Raw genomic sequence first — 25507 nt, forward strand, 5'->3', positions numbered from 1 at the left:
AGTTGATGGCTGCTGGTTGTGCTTGCTCTATGCTGCCTCCAAGATCAGAAGCAGTATGCCTCTGAATGCCAGTTGCTGCCGAATAATAGTGGGAGAGGACTATTGCCATTATATGCTGCTTGTGGGCCTCCCACAGGCATCTGGCTGGGCACTGGGGGGGGAATCAGGATGCTGGAGTAGATAGGCTTTTGATCTGATCTCTCAAGTCCTTAATAAAAGGGCCAACATGCTGGCAAGGCATACATTTCCACATGCTGGTCGGAATGATTTTTGGGTCACTGCTGCATGGCTACCATGCTCACTGACATTAATATCAATATTTATATTAATATCACTGCTACTGTCATTTTCTGCAGCACTTGGTTTATTCAATTGGGCTTGTTTGATGCATGACCAGCCGCACATTTCCAAGAGACTTGTCTGACATCATCAGATTCCCTGGCTCCATTTCCCCCAGTGTGGCCTCTCCCTTTCCTTCCCCCCATACCGACTCCCCCTCCCTTCGCCAGCCCTTACACTGTCCGCTTAATTTAGTACAAGCAATTGTGCAAAAATTGGCTTTACGTTTTCCTGTATAACAAGGATGTTTTTGATTGGAGAAGTGAGGGGTGGCCTTAACTTCCCCTCACTGCTGACCTCACAGAGTAATTAATGTTGATGCAGGATTTGTAACATATTTGGGAGAAGTAATCAGCTCCAGAACACGATGCAGTTATTAATTACAGAGAATCAAGCGTTTGTCAGTGCAAGTGCCCAGGTTGCTCACTGTAGCTGAGCACAGTCCTGTGCTTCTGTGATCTAGTCTTACCCCAGTTGTGGGCCTGCCATCAGGTCTTCTTGCAGTGGTCCTCCAGCACAAGGAAGGTGTTGCTTTGAGTAAAGAGGAAGGGCCTCCGTTGCGAGGATTTCACATTGAAAATAGCAGACCATTTACAAAATCAATCTATCTGAAATAAATATGGATTGCCTCTTCATTCAGTTCTTATAGATTAAAGTTCTCATTAAACCTTTTGGGACACATTTCCATTGCTCTGTTGCTTCTGGTGTTTGTGGCCTTTGTCTTGCTCATTCAGCAGGGATTAATGGAGTTGAATAGGCTTTATCTACGATTTTGTTCAGTTAGTCAAGGTGGACTTCCATTAATTCATCCTGTGTTTATAGGAGCCTTCTCACTAACCAATGTTAATCTGTGGCGTTTAAAAAACCACCACACTCTTTAAAATGCTCTTAGGCATGGTGGGGAAAACCTTCTGTTTTGCTACACTTTAATCTGTCCTCCACTCATAATTTATGGTGGAATGTACATCAAATATGTGAAGTCAATTCATAATACCCTTCATTTTTGCTTTGGGGGAAAAAAAAGGTTTCTGCCCTTGTAAATAAAGGGATTCCACTTGAAATGTAAAAACCAGTAACTGTGAATGAGTCCTAGTGATTGTAGTCTGCTATCACCACTGCCCCTAGTTTCCAGTTAGGCTTTCCTACTCGTGTATCCCAGTTGACTTTCATCTATCCAAGCATCACCTGCTAATATATCACCACTTACCATTCCAAAAAAACCTGCCCCAACTCAGCTGTTGTTTTTAGACTAAAGCATGTTGCAGCAAATACTGGCTTTGGGGGGGGGTATGTTCATGACTTTTATTAAGTTGCCTAATTTTTTTTGAGGACAGAATGTGAGTTACCTGGGTGACAGATTTGGGAGGCACAAGTTTAGAGTCCTGCCGTTATGCCTAGTTGGACTGTGTGAATTGAAAAGCGACGCCGTTAGGTTCAAGGCGTACATGATCTGTGTAAAAATGATTGTGTGTAAAGCCCCTTATGAGTTTGAGAAAGCAAAAGGGACAAAAGTAAGTTGTAGTTAATTTCATGGCGTGTGGATTCTGGTTGTGTGTGCATGCTGGCGATGTGGAGGGGGAGAATAGCAACAGAGTGATGGGCAGTTTTGTAGGTCCATTTCACGTTTTTGCTATATATTAATGCTGGTCAGTAGCAAGTGGTTACCTTGGAAAAGTATTGTTTCCCCATCTTAACTTGTACCAGAACGTGTATCCTTTGTGGATTTTCAGATTCTGTCTGCAAGGGTAGCCTGAAATCTAAGCATCTGAATCTGAGAGTTCTGCTTCTATCCTCTCTGGAATGTGCTGGAGGTTTTTTGGCCCATCTGGTTTCAAGCTCTTGGCAGTTGCTTTGTTGTGATCACACTCTGCCTGTCATTACCTCTTTAATGATTGGGGGGGAAGAGAGTGAGAGAGGGGGCACACAGCAGCCAGGAGACAGGGATTTTAAATTACTGGTACAAGGATAAGGTGAAAACAAAACAAATGAACCACAAACCTTCCAAACACTGGCAAACGGGAGACTCTGGAGAACAGTGCACCCATTTTAAGAAGTTCCTTCTGTTTCCATCTTTCCTCATTATTGGATTTTGGTGTGCTTACTCCATGCATGAATCCCTGTAATCCTGATGAGTAACATTCCCATTATTTAAATTTTTATGATTAAATCTGGATAAATTGGGATGACTTTAGAGTGTGGAACAGTCCTCTTGGAAAAGGAAATGGGAGCATTGCCCCATAGGCTAGATCTGGCAGAACTTTGAAACTGCAGTGCATAATCAGGTATAGAAGTTCAAAGAACTAATTAAACAGAGGACATACAAGGCTTTCCCAGCTGTAATTTTAATTTCAGAGAAACCATATATGTTTGGTTGGTAAAATGAAATTACAAGAGGGAAAACCCTGTATTAAATATAACTGGCATGGCTTTTTTTTTTTTTTTAAAAAAGACTGATATGATGTGTTTGTAATCTTCTTTTTGTTTGTGATCTTAATTAGAATGAGTTTAGTGCTAGGTATTGCAAATGACTAGGAAGGAGTAGGCACTGTGTGCCCCCCCCCAATTTCCCTTCCCCACTCCATGTGCACTCATGTAACAACAACAACAACAACAACAACAACAACAACAACAACAACAACAACAACAACAACAAAATCCAGAGCCAAGCATAGGGCTGTCATTAGCACTTTTTCTTATCTTTGGGGTTGTTATTTCACTGCTTTTGTGCAAATTTAAAGCCTTGATTAAATGCTTAATTCTTTTTTGATCATTTGCTTTTGCTAAAGATTGCACAAAAAGGAGAAGAGCAACAGAGTAAGAGGGTGGGGTGGAGAGGGTGTCAGTTTGCAAGAGGGCTTTGCTTCCTTGCTTTCAGAGTTGTAGATGGTAAGCCAAGCCTGCTGAGATCATTTATGTGACAGATGTTTTGTGCTGCTGCTGCTGCCGCTGCTGCTCCTGCAGCCACCACCACCCTGCTCTGTTTGCAGCATGCAATTCTGATAAGGTCGCTTATGTAGGACAGGACCAATTTCCAAGCTTATCAAGTGTCGCTGACTTTAGAAGCTGAGCACACAGCCCAGATAGGAGGAACCTGCCATCTGATCCTCCCTTCATGGCTTCTGGGAGAGTGAAGGGCTTTGCTTTATTTTGATCACTGAAAATACAGGGCAGTGGCCTTGCACAAAACCGTCTGTGAAATCTACCACGAATGGAGCATTAGGCAGCCCTGCACACTCAGATCCTGGCTAGGAAGAGCCAAGGCAGTGCTGGTTGAAAGACACTTGTGCCTCCCCCCCCCCCAACAGCTACTCCTCTCTCCCATCTCTTTGTTCTTAAACATAAAGAACTCTGGAGGGGTGAGAAGGAAGTCACTTTGTGGGAAAACTTGGAATGGAGTGAAGTGGAGAGAAGAAACAGTATAACCAGGCATAGCTGTTGGGCTTTAGTTACATATGTCTGAGTGTCATTTTGAGGTATGGGAGGTAGTTTGGACATTCAGAAGGTGAGGGGATTTTAGGAATATACATTTGGCTTCTGAATCTTCACTTCTGTAAAATCTGGTGCTGGGGGTGTCTCTAGAAATATGGCTGGCTTGTGTGTCTGAAATTCTTCCTCCTTCTGAATTGACCTGCAGATTATCCAATTATTGCCTGCTGGGCTTGTGTTGACATGTGGTTTTTTTTCTAGACATTAGGATAGGAAGCAAGGAAAAAACCCATGTTTCAAACTGTGAGCATTTAGTTTTCAATGACAACCTTCGGTAGCTGCTGGTGAGAGCCATTGATTGGAGACGATAATTCCAATATGTGCATACTTAAAAGAAGAAGAAGATCTTAAAACATATCCTGCAGCATTGACCGTTCTGTTTGCTCTTCTTCTCCCCATTTCCCTCCCCCTGCACAGTATGCAAGACTACCCAAATGCAGGAATACTTCCTGTGATACTCTTAGATCTAATGTTAACTAACCTCATCAATGCAGATTCTTCTCCTTTTATCATTATTTATATACCACCACGAGTACACAAGACCTTAAAGGAGGATTGGACAACCTGCAGGTACCATTGGACTTTAGCTCCTAGCAGCCGTAGGCAACATGGCCAGTGAGCAAGAATGATGGGAGGCTAGCTCAACAACATATATAGGACCACAGGTTCCAAACTCATGCTTTACAAAGTGACATAAGCAAAAGAAAAGTCTCTGCCCAGAGAAGCTAACAGTCTGACTTTAAACAAGAGTCTATTTAAGTTTTGTCCTGGACTTCTTGGGGGGGGGGTGTGGAATCTGTAGATGGAGATTCAAGACAGAGGATATTGTTAATGAAGAAAGAGAGTTACTTGTTTCCTGAGTATGGGGCACCTAAGCAATCTCTGTAGACCAGAAGCCCTGATCAGATTTAGTCATTAATTACCTGCTTTATGGCTAGGGAGGCACTGAGATCCACTTTGGGATGTAGGAGTGCTCTGACCAGCAAAATCTGAGGACAACTCAGCAGTCGCAGGAGCAGAATATATGTGGGAGAGGAGGAAATGCCCTTTTCTGATTTATTTATTTTTTTAAAAAATGACACTCAAAACAAAACCAGGCATGCTTCAAATGGCATCACTAATCTCAGGGACAGACGGTAACATTTAAGACCATATGCAGAAAGTGCAAAAGATCAGAATTTCCTGTGGGGACAGCTTGGTACACTCAGATCTATCCAGGAAGAATTTGGCTGTTACTCTCCAGCCAAGCCCAGCATTTTGGCAACTTTTCTTATGGAAAAAAAGGATGCCCAACTGAATTCTATGTTTCTTTTAATAAAACCAGAAAATGAGACTCGTGTGTGCACAGGATGGAAAAGAGTATGTATTAAATATACTCATCCCCCCATGGAGATACTCTCTATGTATGCGCCTGTGCTACAGATTCAAGAGAATCTTATATAGTAGGCTTTGCAAGCACTGTAAAAGGGAGAAAAATAAAGTATCATATATATATTTGAGGCAAGTCAGTCAAAAATTGGTTGATATGTACGTGTTTGACAATAGATCCACAGAGAGCAGAAGGCCAAAGAATGACTTTTAAATGGCAAGGGGGGATGGGGGACAACCCCATTGCCTTAGAAACATCCAGAGTGGAGAGATTATTGGTCAAAGAAGTTGTATACAGGATGGATACATGTACAGACATGTATGGGATGCAACAGACTTTTGAAAGGACTTGCACGTTATTGCTTTATCCTCTAAATCATCACTAAATGGTGATGGCTGGAAAGAAACTCTCCCCAAACGGCAATTCTCAATAATTAGAATGTGGGAGGACAGAGAAGACAGTTCTCACTTTGAAAGTGAATTTTCCTGGTTGCTGCTAAAGTCCACTGACTGTCGGGACAGTTTTGCTAAGTACTTGTGACCCTTAGGTGTTATACAGAACTTGAAATACCGAGTCAAAGGAACTCTTAAGATAAGCCTCTGGACCTGAATCTAATGAAGTTTTCCCTCCCTCAGGTCCAGGCAAATGTGGAGAAGTCTTTGACCCTCTTTGGACAGCTCTTGAACAAAAAGCACTTCCTATTGACCTTCATTCGCACTTTGGAGGCACAGCGCAGCTTCTCCATGAGGGATCGGGGCAACGTGGCCTCTTTAATCATGACAGCGCTGCAGGGCGAGATGGAGTATGCCACTGGGGTGCTCAAGCAGCTTCTCTCAGACTTGATCGAAAAGAACTTGGAGAGCAAGAACCATCCAAAACTGCTCTTGAGGAGGTGAGCATTTCTCTCAGAACATGTTAAAGTGTCTTGTTAAACATGTTAAAGTGCTGAGGCAAGCTTTGGTGTTATACAGAACTTGACCTGGGGGGGCGGGGAGGGGAAATGTGAATGACTCACAGACTTCCCTTTTCATACTTCACCCTTTGCATATTATACTCTAATATAATGTAAGATAGCCTTTGCCACCCTTGTACCTTCCACATGTTTTGACAACAACTCCCCTCAGGCCTAGCCATGTTTGCTGGGGCTGATGGGAGTGGTCATCCAAAACATCTAGGAGAAGCAGGTTGGCAAAGGATGATGTAGGATGATGAGCCGTCGCAGGCTATCATGAGATGTAGTTCTATAGACCAGGGTGGGCAGAAGGAAGACCTCCTGCTAGATCTCTGAGTGAGATGCATCAACAAGAGTGTGAGCCAAGAGTGTGCATCTGAGAGATCCATCAACATGGATTTCTCACTCCTGGTTTTTTAACAGTAGCAGCAACAAAAGGAATTTTCCTACCTAAATTTGGTTGCTGAAATGAATTAAAATTAAGCAGAAGTGGACTTTTATGTGGAAAAAAACCTGAACTCAGTTCAATTCTGCTACCAATAGTAAATTCCATGGCTCAGAGGCACCCTGTTCTTTCATTCTTATGTACGTCTTTTGCATCTGGCCCTGGCTGGTAGATATTGAGGTTCTGGGGGAGAAACAAAAGTAGATTCAACAAGCCTACCTCTACTGTAGACTACTAGTATTTTAAATTTCTTGAACTCATGATATTACTCCTGTGTCACGTGGCAAAGAAATAGTCATTATTTTCTGCTGCAGAGCAGCTTAGAGGAGTTCAGTGGACAGAGGAAGATAAGTGCCTTGCCCGTGCCAAGGAGCTTGCAAATAATTTGATAAGGGAGTCAGTGCTAAAGTAGTTTGGATCTTACTCTGTAAACAGGTCTATGCATATTTTACGATTCTGTGCTCAGACCTTGCAAGGAAATAAATTGTTATTGGGTGGAAAATTCAATAACCCAAGAATCTTCCCCCTCTCCCTTCTGTCTTTAAAAAAATAATAAGAAAATTGAAGCCATCAAGGTTTCAGAGATGGGCTTGAGGGTGTGTGGGCAACACATGGTAAGAGCTTAGAAACCAGAGGTGGGTCTTTGCCTTTAAATGTTTCTTCTACACAGCCTTATTTTGTGAGTCAGATAATCAAACCATTGGGGGGAACAGCCTCCTGCCTTGGAATTAGATGCATAGTAGAGAAAACTTGTTTGTTTCAGAACTCAGAAGATGTCCTATTTCTGCGTTTTAGCTTAAGAACAGTCTCACTCTGTGAGAGCTGGCGTCATTTTAAAATCCGAGTGCTAGAAATGGCAGCTGTTTCATTAATTAAAACTACTTATCACTGAAGGTTTAATGTAGATTTTTGCCACTTCTCACTGCACCCTGCATTACTTCCACTCTCACTGGCAGTATCCTTGCATCCTTGGCTGCCGACCGCAGCAAGTCATTGCCTGTATTCTTGCATCTCAACCAGCAGTCTGTCCCACAAACCCTGCATTTTACAAATCTCGTAAATGCTCCTGGATGGTCCTGAGGTTGTTAATAGCAAACGCTTTCACCCTACATCCAAAATGACTATGGGCCTTCTCCTGTTGCCCCTTAAACACTATCTGATGTTTTGAATGGATGGCATCAGGAGCAGGCTTCCTTGCTCATGGGTCCAAGAGAGAGGTGTTCTCTTCCTATTTGCTTTTGCATTGGGCTCTACCTTCCCTTGTCATTATTTTCCAATCATTTATTCAGGGCAGATCCACACCACTCCTCCCAGGTGATTGTTGGGATGGGTTAATATCAGAGCCCAGCAGATTTTCTTAAGCAAAGAACCTCAAGACAGGTGAGGGAAGAGTGTGAGCCAAGGGCAGCATTCCAGCTCCACTCTGCATCTGCTCTGCTCCATCAATTTTTAAATGGTAGCTAGATAGGTCTCCTGTATCACAGGCCAATGAATATTGAAAGAAACACCAGCTGCAGAACCAGTGCAATTATTAAACTTACACCACGGTGTCTGTCGCTGTGCTTCCCCTTCTTTGTCCTCTAGCAATCCAGTCCTTGAAAAGTTGTTCCTAATGAAAGCCAATATTTAGAATAACAGCATATTAAGAAAATATATTTAAGATTCCTTATCTGATCATGGGCCATTTGGAACAGTGTGTTGCCAAAGACACAAATGAATATCCTTTCAGAGTGTTCAGCCTAGGATTAGGTCCAATTCACACTTTACAGAGAAGTTGCATATGCTGTGTATATACTTGTTTTTGCATTAGACACCATTAGCACATGAAGGGAAGATGCATATCTGTATGCAGGCAATGAACATGTGCCTGAGATGAGTTCCTTTGCCAGCATCTCCCCACTGCATATTCCTGCATGTTTGAAAATGTGCTTTACATGTCATGTTGGTGTACCTGTGGCAAACAGAACTGCCGCGTGCAGTGTAAAACTGAGAGGGTCTGTAATACCCTTGTTAAGTGAATGAGCTCAGGAGCCAAAGGATGGTGACTTAAAAGAATATAGTGTGTGAATTAGCTCTTATTGCGAGTCTAGTCGTGGTGGATATAGCAAAATCTATCTAAAAACGGAGGGAATTTTCAAATGTGCAGTGAACTGAGCAGGAATTTGAACTTAGTTCTCCCGGATCCTAGTTCAATACTTTAACCATCTTTCTTCCTTTCTTCTTTGGTGATCATTCATAGCCGAGTAAGATTGTCTTCCATGGACACGGTTTTAACAATGAGTTCGCAAGTGACTGTGGAGGCCAATTCTGGACCCACACGTCCTTCCACAGTGGGGACATTGGTTTCTGGGTGGGAGTTGATCACGGTGTGGATTTGCCAAGCGTGCCTTCCTCTTAGTATGTTTCTCCCTTGCGTCCTGAGTTTGAGTGTCTTCAAAGCCCATGACACCTTTGGTAAAGGCTGTTCTCCAACTGGAGCGCTCGCAGGCCAGTGTTTCCTAGTTGTCAGTTTTTATACTACATTTTTTTAGATTTGCCTCGAGATAGTCTTTAAACCTCTTTTGTTGACCACCAGCTTTATGCTTTCCATTTTTAAGTTCGGAATAGAGTAGTGGCTTTGGAAGACGATCATCAGGCATCTGCACAACATGACCAGTCCAACGAAGTTGATGTTGAAGAATCATTGCTTCAACACTGGTGATCTTTGCTTCTTCCAATACACTGAAATTAGTTTGCCTGTCTTCCCAAGTGATGTGTAAAATTTTTCGGAGATACCGTTGATGGAATCTTTCGAGGAGTTGGAGATGGCGTTTATAAGTGGTCCATGTTTCACAAGCATATAGTAAGGTTGGTAGTACAATAGCTTTGTAAACAAGCATTTTGGTTTCCCTTCAAATGTCCTGGTCCTCAAACGATCTGCACTTCAGTCGGGAGAAAGCCAGACTCGCAGAGCTCAGACAGTGCTGGATTTCGGCATCAGTGTTGGCCCTTGTGGAAAGATAACTGTCTAAGTAGGAGAAGAAGTCAACATTTCCCAATGTTACACCATTGAGTTGGATTTGTGGCGCTGCAGAGGGATTATTTTGTACTTGTTGGTGTAGCACTTTGGGGTTTTTTGGATGTTGAGTGATAGGCCAAGCTTTTCATAAGCTTCTGCAAAGATATTTAGGATGGTTTGGAGGTCATCCTCTGAGCGTGCGCACACTACGTTGTCATCAGCATACTGAAGCTCTATGATAAAAGTTACAGTAACCTTACTCTTTGCTTTCAGCCTGCTCAGATTGAAGAGCTTCCCATCTGTTGGATATATGATTCCTGCTCCGGTGGGGAGTTTCCCTTCAACAAAGTGTAGTATCATGGCAATGAAAATAATGAATAGAGTTGGGGCAATAACACAACCCTGTTTAACACCTGAGCCCACTGTGAATGGTTCACTTTGAGAGCCATTGTTATCTGTGATTGTTGCTGTCATATTATCATGGAGGAGCTGAATGATGTTTACAAATTTATCTGGGCAGCCAATTTTCAGAAGGACAGTCCACAGGGCATTACGATCTACAGTGTCGAAAGCCTTAGTCAGGTCAATAAACACCATCACAGCACACTTGTTCCTATAGGGTTGTCACTTTCAGAACATAAGCCAGACCCACACACTGTTTGATCCATCAACCAGAACACAGCCTGCTGCCAAAGGCAGGCTGCAGCAGCAGGAAATTAACTGGGCAATGGGCTGCATTTAGCTTGTTGGGTCACAAGTTGTGCAGGCCTCAGTTTTTATGGGAAAGTGAAAGAGAAGGTTTATGGGCATTGATAATGTGCTTCCTCGTGCAAGCACAATCTGCTCTTCTAGGAAAACAAAGTCAGGGAAACTCTCCATTTAATCAGAGCAGAAGGTGAAAATCGGCAGGAATTATATTTGAGCCGACTACGTGAGAAATAAGAAAAAAAAAAAATTAGAGACGCGGGTGGCGCTGTGGTCTAAACCACTGAGCCTCTTGGGCTTGCCGATCAGAAGGTCGGTGTTTCAAATCTCTGTGACGGGGTGAGCTCCTGTTGCTCGGTCCCAGCTCCTGCCAACCTAGCAGTTCGAAAGCACGCCCAAAAGTGCAAGTAGATAAATAGGTACCGCTGCGGCAGGCAGGTAAACAGCGTTCCTGTGCGCTGCTCTGGTGTCGGTGTTCCGTTGCGCCAGAAGCGGCTTAGTCATGCTCGCCATATGACCCGGAAAAACTGTCTGCGGAACGGGCAAACATCAGCTCCCTCGGCCAATAAAGTGAGATGAGCGCTGCAACCCCAGAGTCATTCATGACTGGACTTGACTGTCAGGGGTCCCTTTACCGGTTTTTTAGACTGCATCAACCACAGGCAAGGTGGTTTCTCTCAAAGCAATCTGCAGTAATTAACTCTTCCCTCCTGCCTGATACTCCCATTGTTTCATGGGAATTCCACTCAAAATCTGTGCAGCTTTTGGTGGGATTTTGATTGTTTTGGCTTTGCTATTTTCAATAACACCCCATAGCCCCTCCCTTCTGCTCCCTTATAGCAATGAGGAGGCAGTTTCCTTCTTGAGGTCATTAGTGTCGCTTGTACTTTTGTGAGCATTTGAATATGAAATAACTGATCTGATGATTAATAGATGGAGCAGCCAAAAAGGCATAAATAAAGAATTTCAATCAGAGCCACCTGCATATTTTTCTCCATTTTAAGGAAGAAATGTGCATAGTTTTAAATATTGTTTGATAAGTATGTTAAGGTGAATCTTAATTTTTGTATCTGAGCTATGTTTTCGTGGGTATGAGGTGATGAATAGTGAAGGCAGTCAACACAGACTCAATTCTTACAGCCCTGTCTCTGTATTCTAATCTGCTCATGTCTCTGGTGATCAAGCCCTGAGCCTCCACCAGCAGCTCTCTCTGTCTACCTACAACTCTCTACGGTTTCAGTCGTATCTTCTTCCCAGCTCTCCCTTTGGCCTTGGCCTTGATCTCCTCATTCTGGGCTCCTTCTGCTTTGAAATACTTTGGCTTTGTGTGTGTGTGTGTGTGGTGTGTGTGTGTGTGTGTGTGTGAGAGAGAGAGAGAGAGAGAGAGAGAGAGAGAGAGAGAGAGGCTGATGTGAATAGGAAAATATATTGAAACTTCCTTCCTTTCTGCCGTCCCCCAGTTTGCCATGTGATGTGCTTTAGACTGGAACTCTTCCTTCCTAGATGACAATGTCTTTAGTCATGGACAAAAAGCAACACAATGATCATATAATGAGAACATACATTCTGGAAATGCAAGAAGGTTCACTTGCAGTTAAATGCAATTACTAAGCATCTGCACTCTGGAGTAGTATGTATAAATATAAAATCCAAATCTTATATTGTCACTATATAATAGCACATCAATGGGAAGCTAGTATGACGCCGTTTCTTTAGAAAACCTTAACGAGGATCCACTGATATATTGACATATGAATAATTCATTTTTTGTTATATTCAGCGGTTCCTCCAACTCATGCAGACATTGGGAACTTGGCAAACCCCAGAATCGCAAGAGTTTTAGTTTTCCATTAAATGTCAGTATACCAATATACACTGCTGCAGATCCTCATGATGTCACTACATTGATCTGTTTAACATGGTCCCACACTCAGACGGAGGGAAGCGAGATTCCTTAGCTCTTTCTTAGCATATCTCTGCCGGGTCAAGTATTATGGTGTGCTAGAAATGATAAGTGAGAAACAAGTGCAATAAAACCGAGCCTCTCAGATGCAGATAAAATTTGGGCTCTTTTTATCCTACCTTTCTCACAATACTAAAGAGGAGGAAGAAGCTTTTCATTGATCACACTCTCTCACATGCAGTGGAATTTATAGAAATTGCTCTCCCCATATTTTGCTGTAATAGAAACCCATGACTGCTGTGGATGGGACAGGCATTTGAATTGCAGCTTAGAGATGTAAAAAATAAAACAAAAACCCTGTTTGAAAAAAAACTGCAACATATTCTAGACTCATGCATGTGAGTCTAAGCTGAAATTGGTTGTAGACCTCCCCTCCACAACCTATTGCAAGAAAACAAACAAAACCCATCTTAATCTTTCAATTGGGGTATAATCAATGACAAGAGGCAACTCAGCTCACTACTAGACCAGACCAGAGATTGCAATGATGCTTGGCAGCATTGTCTAAGCATCATTTAAGCTTCTGGAGGCTGTCTTCCTTTGTGGGGAATAAGCTGGGCCAGTTGCTCTTCCCCCCCGCCCCAATTTTGGAAATACTATATGTTCCTCTTTTCCTTTTTAAGGGGAGGCAATGTCTACCACCTGGTTTTGGAGTTGGTCAGTGTGAGCTCTGTCATGGATGCTTTAGCTGAGATTCTTGCATTGCAGGGGGTTGGAGTAGGTCACCTTTGGGATCCCTTCCAACTCTACAGTTCTGTGATTCTATGTTCAATTATGTATGGCTGTTACAGAGTACTTTCCAGCTGAGATTATTCACTGATATACAAAAGTATTTCAAAATAGTTCAGAGTTTTCTTGCCTTTTCCAGCTATTGCTCTCCTACAAAACATTAACTGGGAAGCTTTGTGAATTCCATTAAACTCAGTGAAAATACAGATCCTTGAACTCTTTAGAAATGCGGAGCAAGGGCCAGAAGATGATTCTGGGGAGCAGTCTCTGGAGATTTGCTGATGGAGGTTGGGTCAACTCTTTTTCTTTAGCTGTATTTTTATTGCTGTGGCCAGCAGGAGTCCAGGTTTTACTCTAATGAGCTCTGTGGGGGCAAAGTGGGATTGGCTGTTGCCAGGACTATCTTTAGATTTTGTCATGGCAACCCCCGTGTTCTGGCTACCTTCCTCTTTGCTTTGAGGTTCCTGCCTTTCATGGTTTGACCTTTAAAGCCTTTAAGAGAAAAAGCAAAAGGATCTGAGACTTTGAGAAAAGATCAGAGGCCTCTGATTTTTCCTGTTCTCACACTTACTCCCTACCTCCCCTACAGGACTGAGTCGGTGGCTGAAAAAATGCTGACAAATTGGTTCACGTTCCTTCTGTACAAGTTCTTAAAGGTAAGAGTGGAGCATCTTGTTAACCATGTAGAATGAGGCTGGGGAAAAGATTTGGGTGCTTGATTTGTAAGAACCATTGCTTGTGTCTTGGGAATCGGGAACACCAAGGTTTGGGAGGGCTGGTTCCACATTTGGTATACCCCAATTTTCTGCAAAACCAAGCAAACAATTGTTACCAGTCTTCCTATTCTTTGCTATCACCACAGGGACTTCTAGATAACATTTAGAGAACTTGGATGTGTTTAGAAGTCACTCTGATGCACTGTTCCACTCACTTTCCTGATATCCCCAACCCTTTCCCCCCTTCATGATAAACCAGTTTAGTGCAGAGGTGGGTTAATGGTTTTAGGGAGGTGCTGATAGAAGGAGGGACTGAACGGCTGAAGGATGATGGAACAGCGTAAACAATTGAATTCCTACATGGAAGGGAAACAAAAAAAATGGCAATTGTCATTGTTCAACCAGAATTGTTGTGGCACTGAATTACAGTATTTCCCAGGATCTCAGTGGAGGTGGCATGGCTGCAGCTGCATTAAGTTGGTGCAAGGTTCCCTCCCCGCCCATTACAGCTCATTAGTATGTAGCACATTTCTTCCTTTGGTCTTGTCTGCTGGAGAAAAATCAGTAGGCACAAACAGATTCAGGTACATTCCGTGGAGGTAAAACCTGCAGGCCCTGCCTAGCCCCGAGCTACGAGCTGCTGCACCATGGATGAATTATGGCTGCCATTGCCTGGCACTGCTGTGGCCCATGTGTCAGGGGAGCTGTAGTTTACCCGCACTCCAGAAGGAAACCCAGGTTAATGACAGTTACATAGACCTGTTTGTCAGTCAAAAGTGATGCTTCACTGGGATCTTGCCAGACTTTCACTCAGCAAGTCATTGTGGCGCAGAGCTGTTTTTCGTGGGATACCATCCCTCATTAAGATAAAGAAAGCTTGAATTGTTTCCAAGCAAGTTGAGAGCTATGCAGAGACTGCAAGTGATCGGCCACTGAGAGGTGATTTATGTTATCGCTTACATGCACTTCGCTCTTTGCCTCTGTCTAGGGACGTCCCATATCTATAAACGTATATCGCTACTGTAGAGCATATATCACTTTGCAAGGATGTAAGGAGAACAGTGCTTTGTTGCTGTTTAAACATTTTTTTCTTAAAACCCAGCTCTGTATATCCTTGTTTCGGTGTACTGTCTAATCGCCATTGCGTTAAGTTGGTCCTATGGGCGACAATGTTTACTTAATTCTAGCTACAGCTCTTGCATGAGCCAGGTGAGGGAATAATTTAGGAGAGCTCAGGTGGTGAAGTCATGGAATACATGAGTTTGTTGGGAGAAAGGCTAGATATGGAAGGAACCCATTCCTAATATACTGCTGCCTCTGCCACAGACTCTCAGCTGTAGAGGCTGCCTGAAGCTTGGGATGGGGTTTGGCTCCTTTCCAACACCAAGGGATTCTGTAGCCAGAAGCTTTTTTATTTTATTTTTGCAGCTCTTCTGCAGAAGCCTCAAAGTTCTGCAATAGCCCACTCTTTAAGGAAGGGTTGTGGATCATGCTTTGCATGAGAAAGGTCCTGTGTTCAATTCGCAGCATCTCCAGGTATGACTGCGAAGAAGCCCTGCCTGAAACCCAGAGGAGCTGCTGCTGGTCAGACAGTTCTGAGATAGATGGACCAATGACTTGACTCAGGCAACCTCATATATTAGTATCTTTACTGGGTCTGTGACAGTACAATAAAGATAATAATTCTTGAATTTATATTCTAGAGTTTTTAGGAGACCCCTGTTCCCTTCACAGAACTTAACATTCAGCCAGGGATCTCTGGGAATTGTAGCTCTGCGAGGGGAACAGGGGGTCTCAGTTCTCAGCATCTTTAATAAACGGCACTACCCAGGATTCTTTGGGGAAAGCCATGACTGTTAAAGTAGTATCGTAGTGCTTTAAATATAGCCTTAGCCTTAAATGTAAAGTTCCTATATAGCCATGACCAAGAGAAGGCTCCATGTAGCGTTTCAAGCAAAGGTGCACAAGTTTTTGAGAATGTGGTGCTGTGTGGTCTGGTCTGGAAATACACCTCAAGCTGTGTGTAGGAGACACCGGGAGCCCATGTGGTGCTTTAAAAAACCCCCAAAAAGTCTCTCCTTCAAAAATATCTCTGTGCACTGAGCTCCTGGAATAGATAAATTGCATTCCAAGCTGGATAAAGGAAGGGTTGACTTCATGCTGCTGGAATTTGGCAGCGCCATTTGTCACCACCCAAATCCAATGGACTGGCTCTTTCCATTCCTCCATTCCTTGTGCATGCAAGCACAAGTATATAAATCTGTCCTGCAGGTTAGTTACCAAGCTCTTAGAGCTGCTTTGAGGAAGAGGAGCAGGATCACATCAGTTGCTGAAGTTCATTTCCATGCAGCGTTCTCCTTTCCTCTTCCCACATCTCTGAAAGGTACAAAGCAATCGAGCCTACCAGAACGGTTGCCATTGCAGATGGTCATTAGTGAGCCAACATATACCAAGTTCTAATGATAATACACACACACACACACACACACACACAGGCAATGTTGTTTTATGTGCTTAAGCTTCTGGAAAGCATGGTCCTTGGATACATTTGAACATTGATCCCCGCTGCCCCCAGATTTTCTGCATTCGGAGAAATGGGCTCTACAGTCTCAGGGCAGCGTTCTTTCACAGCACAGATCAGAGTACACATGTGGTGGCTTTTCCCCAATTGATTTGGGGACAAAATATTTAATCCGCTATCCTTAATAACTAAGCAAACTGTCCCTAAATCTCCTGTACTTGCTCTTGCTGCCCATTTACCAGCCCAAGGCTGCTCCATAGAGACATTTTGACTTTCCTCCTGACAGCTGCTTGCATGGCTATTGGGGGGATGGAAAAGGCCTGATTTTATGCTTGAATCATGGTGCCAGTGCATGTGGCAAATAGATTTATCAGAAAAGTTTATTCGTGTGAATTGTCTTGAGTATGGACCAGGCAAAGCCTGATGCTTTTGCTGTCACCCAATTTCCCTTCCTCTCATTTATAAGCGATTCAGTGGAGGAATTCCTCCCATCTGCTACCCAGATGGTCTTCTGGAAAGACTCAATATAACAGTGACCCCAGGCCATTGCCTCACCTTCCACCAAGCCTTTTCTTCCTCCCCTTTCCACCTTTACTCAAGATATATAAGAAACTGTGACCCATTATTTTGTTCTTTTAATCTCCTTTGCCGCTTGCTTGCTTGCTTTGTGCTTGTGTGTTCTGTTGCTTGTATTATACAGTTCAAAATTCTTCAATAAAAACTAGATAGCTCTGACAATATGTGAGAAGGAAACCTTCTTGCTGGTTTTTATTTTGTTTGGAGTGGCAGTAAGCCAGGCTTTATTTAAAACACACACACACAAAAGATAAAAACAGACTGGTCAAAAACTGACCATATGGCAAGTTTTAGTTTGAGAGTTTATGAAGGAGAATGAGAATGAGAATTTCCCTAGACAATAGAAGGGTGCATTCCCTATAGACATGCTATTGCTGACTATGATGTAAATTTGTAGTTTAGTTCATCGTGTTCAGACTTGGTTCTTAGAGCTCTTCAACCATTACATCTCATACGAGCCATTGTCATTTGAGCCAAGTGCTCCACGGTTGCAGCCACCTACCTTTACCCTGCTCCGTGTTCCAGTCTCCTCAGTACAAAAGAGCAATGTATGTAACCAGCAGCAAGAGACAGCTCCCATCAACTGATGTCTAGAATATCATTTCTCTGAGTAGCTTTAAAGGGGTGAGGATTGCAGGTGGTTGTGAAATGAGAAGTAGTAGTCAAGATACTTGAAACAGGCTTCCCCACAAGCACTTTGCCAGCAGGGAAATATATGGTCCCACCCCACACTGTATCCAGCAAGTGAACGTACTTGCATTTTTGTGTGTGTAGCCTTTGGTGAATTTTTGCAAAAACATGTCTTTGGAAAAGGACTTGACAAGGGAATGCCTCTGCAGCTTGGGCATGAGTTTGTGTCCTTGGGTCAAAATGAGCTGTTGATGACCAAAACAAAGGAAAGAAAGAATGGTGGTATCTTATATTTACTGCCTTTCCTGTAGGGAAGGGTTTGTAGGAGCACCTCTGATTTGCAGCACTAAGGATGCCTCCCAGATTTGGCTTATGTTTATACACTTGCTGGTTGGCCCATATGTCCTCAGATAGGCACGAATTATTCCCATGGGTGTGTCAGGGACCAGAAGAGGTGGTGGAGCTAAGGACTCCAGATCAGAAGAGGGAGAGCATATGTGGCCAGTTCAGAAGTGCTGCTACCCAACAAGCTTGCGGGGACCAGTGTCCCATCAGTCAGAGGATGTGACACTGCCATCCTTCGACTCAGAGAACTCTGTTGAAGACCTAGTGAGACCAGACGCTCTCCCTCTCCATTGCAGAAGTATCTCTGCTGGAGAGGACTCTACTCAAAGCAGCACCTTCCAGTATGGGCAGCAGGGCTCACAATCAGGATGCAACTCTTGCTGCTATATAGAGCCAAGCTCTGCTCTCCCATAGCTCAGCGCTTATCTCCAGCCTGAGCCCTTCATGAGATGAACACTCACAATAGGTGTAGCATACAAGGATGTAGCATTAGCTAGCCTCTTGTGACAGCTACACAGCAACAGCACAAGGCCCTTAAAGGAATGAAAAGAAACCCTGCCAATCATCTGTAAGGGAAATGATATATTGATTCAGCACCACTGAAGGCCGGGATCAATGCGCTGTTCTTCTTCTCCCTTCTCTCTGTCCTCTCCCCGCTTCCTTCATCCTGGCTGCCCAGGTGTTGTTTGTGGCAGAGGTAGGGACAGGCAGGCATCGTGGAATCGGCAGGCCCGGGCAGTGGTGCTTTTGTTGAGGCCTCGAGCGCCATTCATCAGCCTCCTAATGAGCCATCCCAGGGAATGGGAGAGCGAAGCAGATAAAGAGGAGCATTGAAAAATGCACAATATTAGGTGCCTGATGAGCTAAATCTCATCAATAAGACACTGTGAGCGTTAGATAGTTTGGCTCATGCTGCTTCAGGCTTTCTCTCCACATACGCAGGCACTCATATGCAAATGCCAATGTTTACACTTTGCTCTGCATCCTGCAGCTTCTCTTAATCTGTTGAAGGTTAAAGGAGGTGCTCTTCTCAAGAGCATTTGGTCTTTTGGCCCTTCTGCTTTTCGCAGGAGCTGGGGTCTACAGCCACTGTGCCTACTTAATATTGGCCAGGGAAAGCTATAGATAGGAGAACTCCTGGAAACAGTGCTGAGTTGTCAGTGGAACAAAGGTAATGGAAACATTTGCAGACAACATGTGCAGAGCAGAGCAGGCCTCTAGATCCTTCAGTTTATTTGTGAGATCTCAGCCCTGCATTTGTGTCAGAGAGGGCCAACTGATCAGTGGTAGAGCATGCAGAAGGTTCAAGCTCTGGAATCTCCAGTTAAAAGGATATTGGGTCAGAGGACCTGGAAACATCTCTACCAGAGATTGTGGTGTTTTCAGTAAGAGTTCGGAGTAGTGGTTACAGTACTGGGCTGGGAGAACCAGAGTTGAAATCCCTAGTTGGCCTTGAAGCTTACTGTATTGGGCTTCTTGTACACTGCTTAGCGATGATTGTGATTAAGCAGTATACAAATAGTTGAAAGGAAATGAAATAGATTCATTTTGATAGGTCTACTCTATCTTAAGTTACTAACGACCATTACTTTTAATGTGCCTACTCTGAGTAGGTTTTGCAATGGTTAGAATCCTATGTTAGCTTTCCTCATTGTGGCACCCTCTTGATGTTTTGGATTATACAAACTGGCAGGGGCTGATGAGAATTTCACTCCAAAACATCTGGAAGGCACCAGGCTAAATTGAGGAAGGCTGGGCTATGTGTTGAAATTGCCATATTTCCAGGGTTTGGGGAGGAGCCATCTCAGCAAGTTATCGGTGGCTTTCTTCGTGTTTTGTTTTGTATTTTATGCTCAAATGTTTGGTTTTGCCTCAGATCCATTCCTTCCAGGAACTGGGCTCAGAGCCGTGAATTCTAAAAGCTCATCCCATACTGACTGTGCAGTCACTGTCCTGTCGCATAAAAGTGTGTTTTGGTCTATGTCATTTTTAAAAGATTGAGCGCAGACTTAGGATGAGCCCAGGAAAAGCATTGTCTCCCTGCACAGAGAGGTTGTTAGAGCTATGTGGTAGGTGCTGGCTGGTCTCTCGCTGTCAGCTGCTAAAGTGCTTCTCATCTTTGCAGATCAGCACATAATTCCTGCTCCAAAGCTGTTGGGGAGCATGTGGTGTTAACATAAGTCCTTGCCTAAAGGTGCCAAGCTACCTTTGCCTGGTTTTATGGGTTTAGTTACTATTTTATACTTATTGATTAATATCCCATCCTTCCTCCTAAAGGAGCCCATGGCAGCAAGCCACATCCACAACAAAACTTTTTTTTAAAGCATCCTGAAAACAGCTATGGTTAAAAACATTCTCTCATCCAGTGATTTTGCAGTTGCCAGGAGCACTGTCCTTCAGCTGTCAAATGCCTGGGTAAACAGCAGTATTTTCAAACTCCTCCTGAAAGTCAATAGTGATAGAGACAATCACACCTAACCATGGCATTCCATGAACAGAGCCACCACTGAAAAAGCCCTGTCATAGGTCACAGCCCCCTTCCCTCAGTCACAGCCAACAAGTCCTCACTAGATGTTCATTGGGGCTGAGATAGGTGATAATGGGGAAGGTGCTCTTTTGGGTCCTTGGGTCATTTAAGGTTTCATATGCTGGCACTAACACCTTCAATTGTGCCAGTAGCTCATTGGCACTCAGTGCAGTGCTTTCGGAACTAGCGACACATGGTCTCATTGGACTGCCCCAGTTACCAAACTAGCAGCCTCATTCTGTACTGACTATAGCCTCTGGACTTTCTTCAAGGGCAGGTCCTTATACAGCACATTACATTACAGTAGTCCAGACAGAAAGTCACCAAATTATGGGGGTTTGCAAAATGTGTGTGATGGGGGAGATTTGGGATTTTGGCCAATCTTAGACAGTATTCAGAGTGTTGAAGACCAAGGATGGACAGAACCATCTTATTTCCAGTCTGCTTCAACTTTGCCTGTGTTTATAAGTCTGTTCCATCCCATTTCCACATTAATCTGTGGTTTTTAAAAGATTCTCTATGAAAATTAATATTTACACATTATTGAAATACATATTTTATCACAAAAAGCTTATTTAAATATGATTTTTTTTTCTAAAAGTATGCATTTCTAAACATGTTTTATGTTAAAATATGCCATTAATACTTTTTTACACATTTTGGTGCATATTTTGAGTCATAAAATACAGAGATGTGCAACATCTGAATAATAATTGCATTCCAATCTGTATATTAGTCCAGGAGGTGCGAATTAGGTTGGTTTGTTTAAAAATGTGGACTGAATGTAATTATCCTCTACCCCAATAGACACTCACTGATTTATTCTACAGTGGGATCCATCCGGATTTCACTTGCCTTCTCCATGTAGCCAACCCATCATATCAGAACTTGGTGCCTGCCAGTGATATCAGCATACAAGCGGGGGTTGGAGCTCAAGGTCTTCTATGGCCCTGGCAGGTACCATTCATGCCTCCAGCACGTACCGCACCTACAGATCTCTCAGCAAGCCTGGCATGGGCCTGGTGCAATGAGGGGCCCAACCAAATGCTTTGTGAACCCTATTTGCCCATGTACCTCCTTTAATAGAAGGCAAAAGTAATTTCATCTTTTGTGTTTGGAGACTTAATAAAAGTGGCAAAGAGCCAAAGCAGGTTATCCTGGAGTCAGTATGTGTGATAGCCTTCCCGTAAATAAGAAAGAGCTGGCTAACACATCATTTGGCATAAAGTTGATCTACTGAGCTCACTGTTGGCTTTGCTAGAGCAGATTCAGTGGCCTGTTTTAAATGGGTGTATCACTGTTAGCTTGAAACCACAGTCTGCTCTCTAGCAGATCCATGCCAAATCCTCCCACTTCCCTTTGCAAACAGATATTGAACCCGCTAATTCTTAGGGAAAGTTCTTCTACTATTGCATGATTATGGCAACCTGCCCAACTGCACTTTTGTAGCTGGGAGTCAGACAGTTCAATAGCAGTTACCAAACGTAATTAACTAGTTAATACTTACCCCAAGTTTTCAAGAACACGAAGCCCTCTCTGTCTGTTGTCCATTGTATAAGAACCTCTCAGGACTGAGAACATTAAAACAGGGTTAGTCTTCAGAGGTGATCAAAAGGTAAAAAGCAATCCACTGCTCTCAAGAGTGCCTTTAAACAGCCCTGATAACAGGTCAGGCACCTCGGCTCTCAAGCAATGCATGGCTCCTCAGCTGACTGCAAGTGGGAGAAAACTGTGTGATGAGAGATCACAACAGACAAACAAGATACGACCAAGGAGCCATCTTCAATTTATTCTCCATCTGTGTTGCTTTTTTGTGCCTGGATGGTTTGCAGTTAGCTTTTATAAGTAATAAAAGCCCTCCTTGGAAGAGGCTTGAATTTCTGGCCTCACCTGAAAAGGGAGGAGGGCAAGCAAAAATGGGAGAGCCTTGCCATGCTGGAGTGTAATTGCCATGCATGCCTGTTAATGTACGGCTATCATTTGGCTTGTGCATTATGAGGAGACAAGACAGTTATTAATAAACAGCATAGCACCCACATTGGTTCTCTCTCTCTCTCTCTTTCTTTCCCAAGCAGACTTAATGAAGCCAAGTTTGCAAATGAAACATAATTTCAAAGACAGGCGTGTTGTCGGTAGGTCTAGGGATGATGTATGCCTGTTCTTGCTCGTTAGCAGCTGTCTCTTTAATTACTGCAGATGCTAACGAGATGCTAACAGCATATGGTGGCAGAGAGAGGAGATGCACTTTGCACCAAAGTAGAATTTGTTTTGATGGTGGCCAGCTGGGAAAGAGGTGGCAGGACTGAGGTCACTTGGGATTTTTGTCTCTACCCCTCCTGTTTTCATCTTCACCCTAGTTGGCATAAAAGATTGCACAAGAAAATACTGAAACACTCCTGGGGACCAGCTATGTAGCATTACTATACGTCTGATCCAAACACTGTTGAAGTCAATGTCTCAATCCACTGATAATAGTTTTCAGACTGATGTCTCTCTAGTTCCCCCTCACCTTCTCAAATGTCTTTCACACTCATCCTATTAATTTCCATCTCTTCTCCTCTGCTTCAGCACCTCACTTCCAGTCCATTTTAATCATACACACCTGATTGCTGAGGCTGACACTTTTCCAGCTGGGAGTCTACTGGCTCCTTTTGTTTACTGTCTTGTCCTTAACTTTTAATTGCACAACAATCACAGACTTCCATTTCTTTTATTGTTAGAATGAAATCGTGTGACCATTTAGTAAGTGAAGAAGAAACAACAGGAAGCATTTATTTCACGTAGCTAAGGATTGACTTATGAGGCACATGGCTATGGAGAGTTGTAGAATCTGGATTTTTTTGTACTGATGAGACAAATTCATAGAGGATATACAAATCCATTCCTGACTATTGACCATGCTGGCTGGGACTGATGGGAGGTGGAGTCCGACAACATTTGGAGGGCCAGTTTCCCCATCATTGTAGAGGAAGGCAGATTTATGTCCAGCTTGTCTCTTAACTTCATAGTGCTGGAAGCTCTGAGTGAACAATAGTCAATGGATTGTTTTGCAGTTATCATATATCCTTTTCTGAAGAACCAGGTTGTGCCTATTGTCGGAGATTGATTCTAGGTTATATGGCTCATTGACTTGATCCAATAATGGGTAAGAATGAACATGGAGAATTAATTTGCAGAAAAACTTGTAGAAAACCACATCAGTCAACCCAGATACCTACTGAACAACCACTTGAGATAGCCCTTCATGGTCTACTTTACCTTATGAAGTCTTTGCTCATGCCTTGTCCATCCCCATGTATTGGATATTTTGTGCTGCCCAATTAAGCCTACGCTTTGGGGGGAAAGTAGGGTTGACTGTAGATCAGTGATCTTCGGTGAAGTTCTAGAATTTATAAAGTTCACACATGCTTTTTCACTGCTTTGTTTCTCAAACCATCATGTACCTCAGCATTAATAGCTGGCATATATTCAGAAAACACCTTGTCCATTATTTTGTTTGTGTGAAAACCCAACTGAAACAACTGACTTGTAATTTGCAAAGAGTAGGGTTTTACTGCTAAGATTTTCCAAAGAATGGCTTTTTTGGCAAGATAGGGGTCAAGGGAGATACCATATGAAAGCAAATGGAGCAAGATCCAAAGGTATTAAACAACATACCGTAATCATTAGGCAAACTTTGATCTTACTACAACACTGGTCATTTCTGTGTATACATTTGAAGCATGTTCTCCAGGGTCCAGCAAATTATTATTATTATTATTATTATTATTATTATTATTATTATTAGGAAGTAGTGTTTAATAAAATCAGCCTCCAATGTAAGTTTGATTTGGAAACAGCTGCTTATTTTAGGTATTTCAAGGGATGTTCTATCTAATGCCCTGTCTTCCTCCCTTCTCTTTAGGAGTGTGCAGGTGAACCTCTGTTCATGCTTTACTGTGCCATCAAACAGCAGATGGAGAAGGGACCCATTGATGCTATCACTGGAGAGGCTCGCTACTCCTTAAGTGAAGACAAGCTCATCCGTCAACAAATTGACTACAAAATGCTGGTTAGTGCAAGTGGGAGCCTGGTTTTCTGGAATCTGATCAGCAGAGTCAATGATATTGGGGGGTAAGAAATTCCACTGCAAAATTTTGCATTCCCCAAAATTTCCAACCTAATGACTGGAAAAGGGGGTAAAGCTTCCAAGGCAGTTTGATGACTTCTCATTCTCTTGCCCATTTCCCTCTGCATTCCCCCGATACGCAACCATAGTGCAATGTGGCAAATCCCATCATGCAAATATATTTACCTTTTTCTCTCATATAGACGCTGAACTGTGTGAACCCTGAGAATGAAAATGCTCCCGAGATCCCGGTCAAGGTTCTAAACTGTGACACCATCACACAAGTGAAGGAGAAGCTTTTGGATGCTGTGTATAAAGGAGTCCCTTACTCACAGAGACCTAAGGCAGGGGACATGGACCTGGGTAAGTTGCAGAGTTACAGATGTTTGCTGTGCAGTCAGTGTATACTAAAGGGTGGATTTACACAATCAGTTCATATTGCATTTGTACTTGCAGGGGTAGCTATGTTAGCTTGTTTCAGCAAAAGCAACAGTCTTGTGGAACTTTAAAGAGTAACATACTTATTCGGAGCATCAGCTTGCGTTGATTTTGTCAGATACAAAGGTCTCTAGTCCATGAAAGTGTATGCTACCAAAATAAAATCTATTAGTCTTTAAGGTGTCATCTGTTGCCAGCCTCTTTCCTCCCCACAACCTTTTCCCAACTGCCACTTTTCCAAAAGTTGGGCTCTGATATAGAAAAAGAGTCCATCAACTTCCTTGCAGGAAAGGCTGCATGAAGGTAAGTGGTTGGCAGGTGACTTAGCATCCCAGACCTGCTTGCATACATTTTAGCTTAGAAATCAGGCCTTTGCCATTGTCCAGTGTAGTTTGAAACTTAGATGCCCTTCAGTTTGCAAGCGAGGTCATTGTTCAATCTCCTGCTGGGGAAAATGTTCTTAATGTGTACTTGCTGGTCCTAGCACAACATCAGATGCTGCACCATGGAATGTAAGAAGGAGCAAGTCTCAGCACTGCATTCTGTACTTTAGTCTTCTAAATTCTGCATTTGTAAAGATTCCACACATAACATCCTGAAATTTAAGAAGAGCTATACATTTTCTCATTGATGCTTGTTGTGAATCATCTGAATAGATTG

The 25507-nt window shown here is 43.1% G+C and overlaps 1 protein-coding gene across 4 annotated transcripts in view; it reads left to right on the forward strand.

The window, feature by feature from the left end:
* Positions 1 to 25507, forward strand: part of PLXNA1 (plexin A1) — a 303518-nt gene that overhangs the window by 251999 nt on the left and 26012 nt on the right. For all 4 annotated transcript variants that reach the window (XM_081852276.1, XM_081852274.1, XM_081852277.1 and 1 more), the window contains exons 22-25: positions 5830 to 6086; positions 13576 to 13642; positions 24206 to 24352; positions 24613 to 24772. In XM_081852276.1, coding sequence (XP_081708402.1) covers positions 5830 to 6086; positions 13576 to 13642; positions 24206 to 24352; positions 24613 to 24772 — 631 coding nt within the window. The remainder of the gene's footprint in view (positions 1 to 5829; positions 6087 to 13575; positions 13643 to 24205; positions 24353 to 24612; positions 24773 to 25507) is intronic.

The sequence above is a fragment of the Podarcis erhardii genome (assembly GCF_964252035.2).
Source record: "Podarcis erhardii genome assembly, chromosome: 2".
NCBI lineage: Eukaryota > Metazoa > Chordata > Lepidosauria > Squamata > Lacertidae > Podarcis > Podarcis erhardii.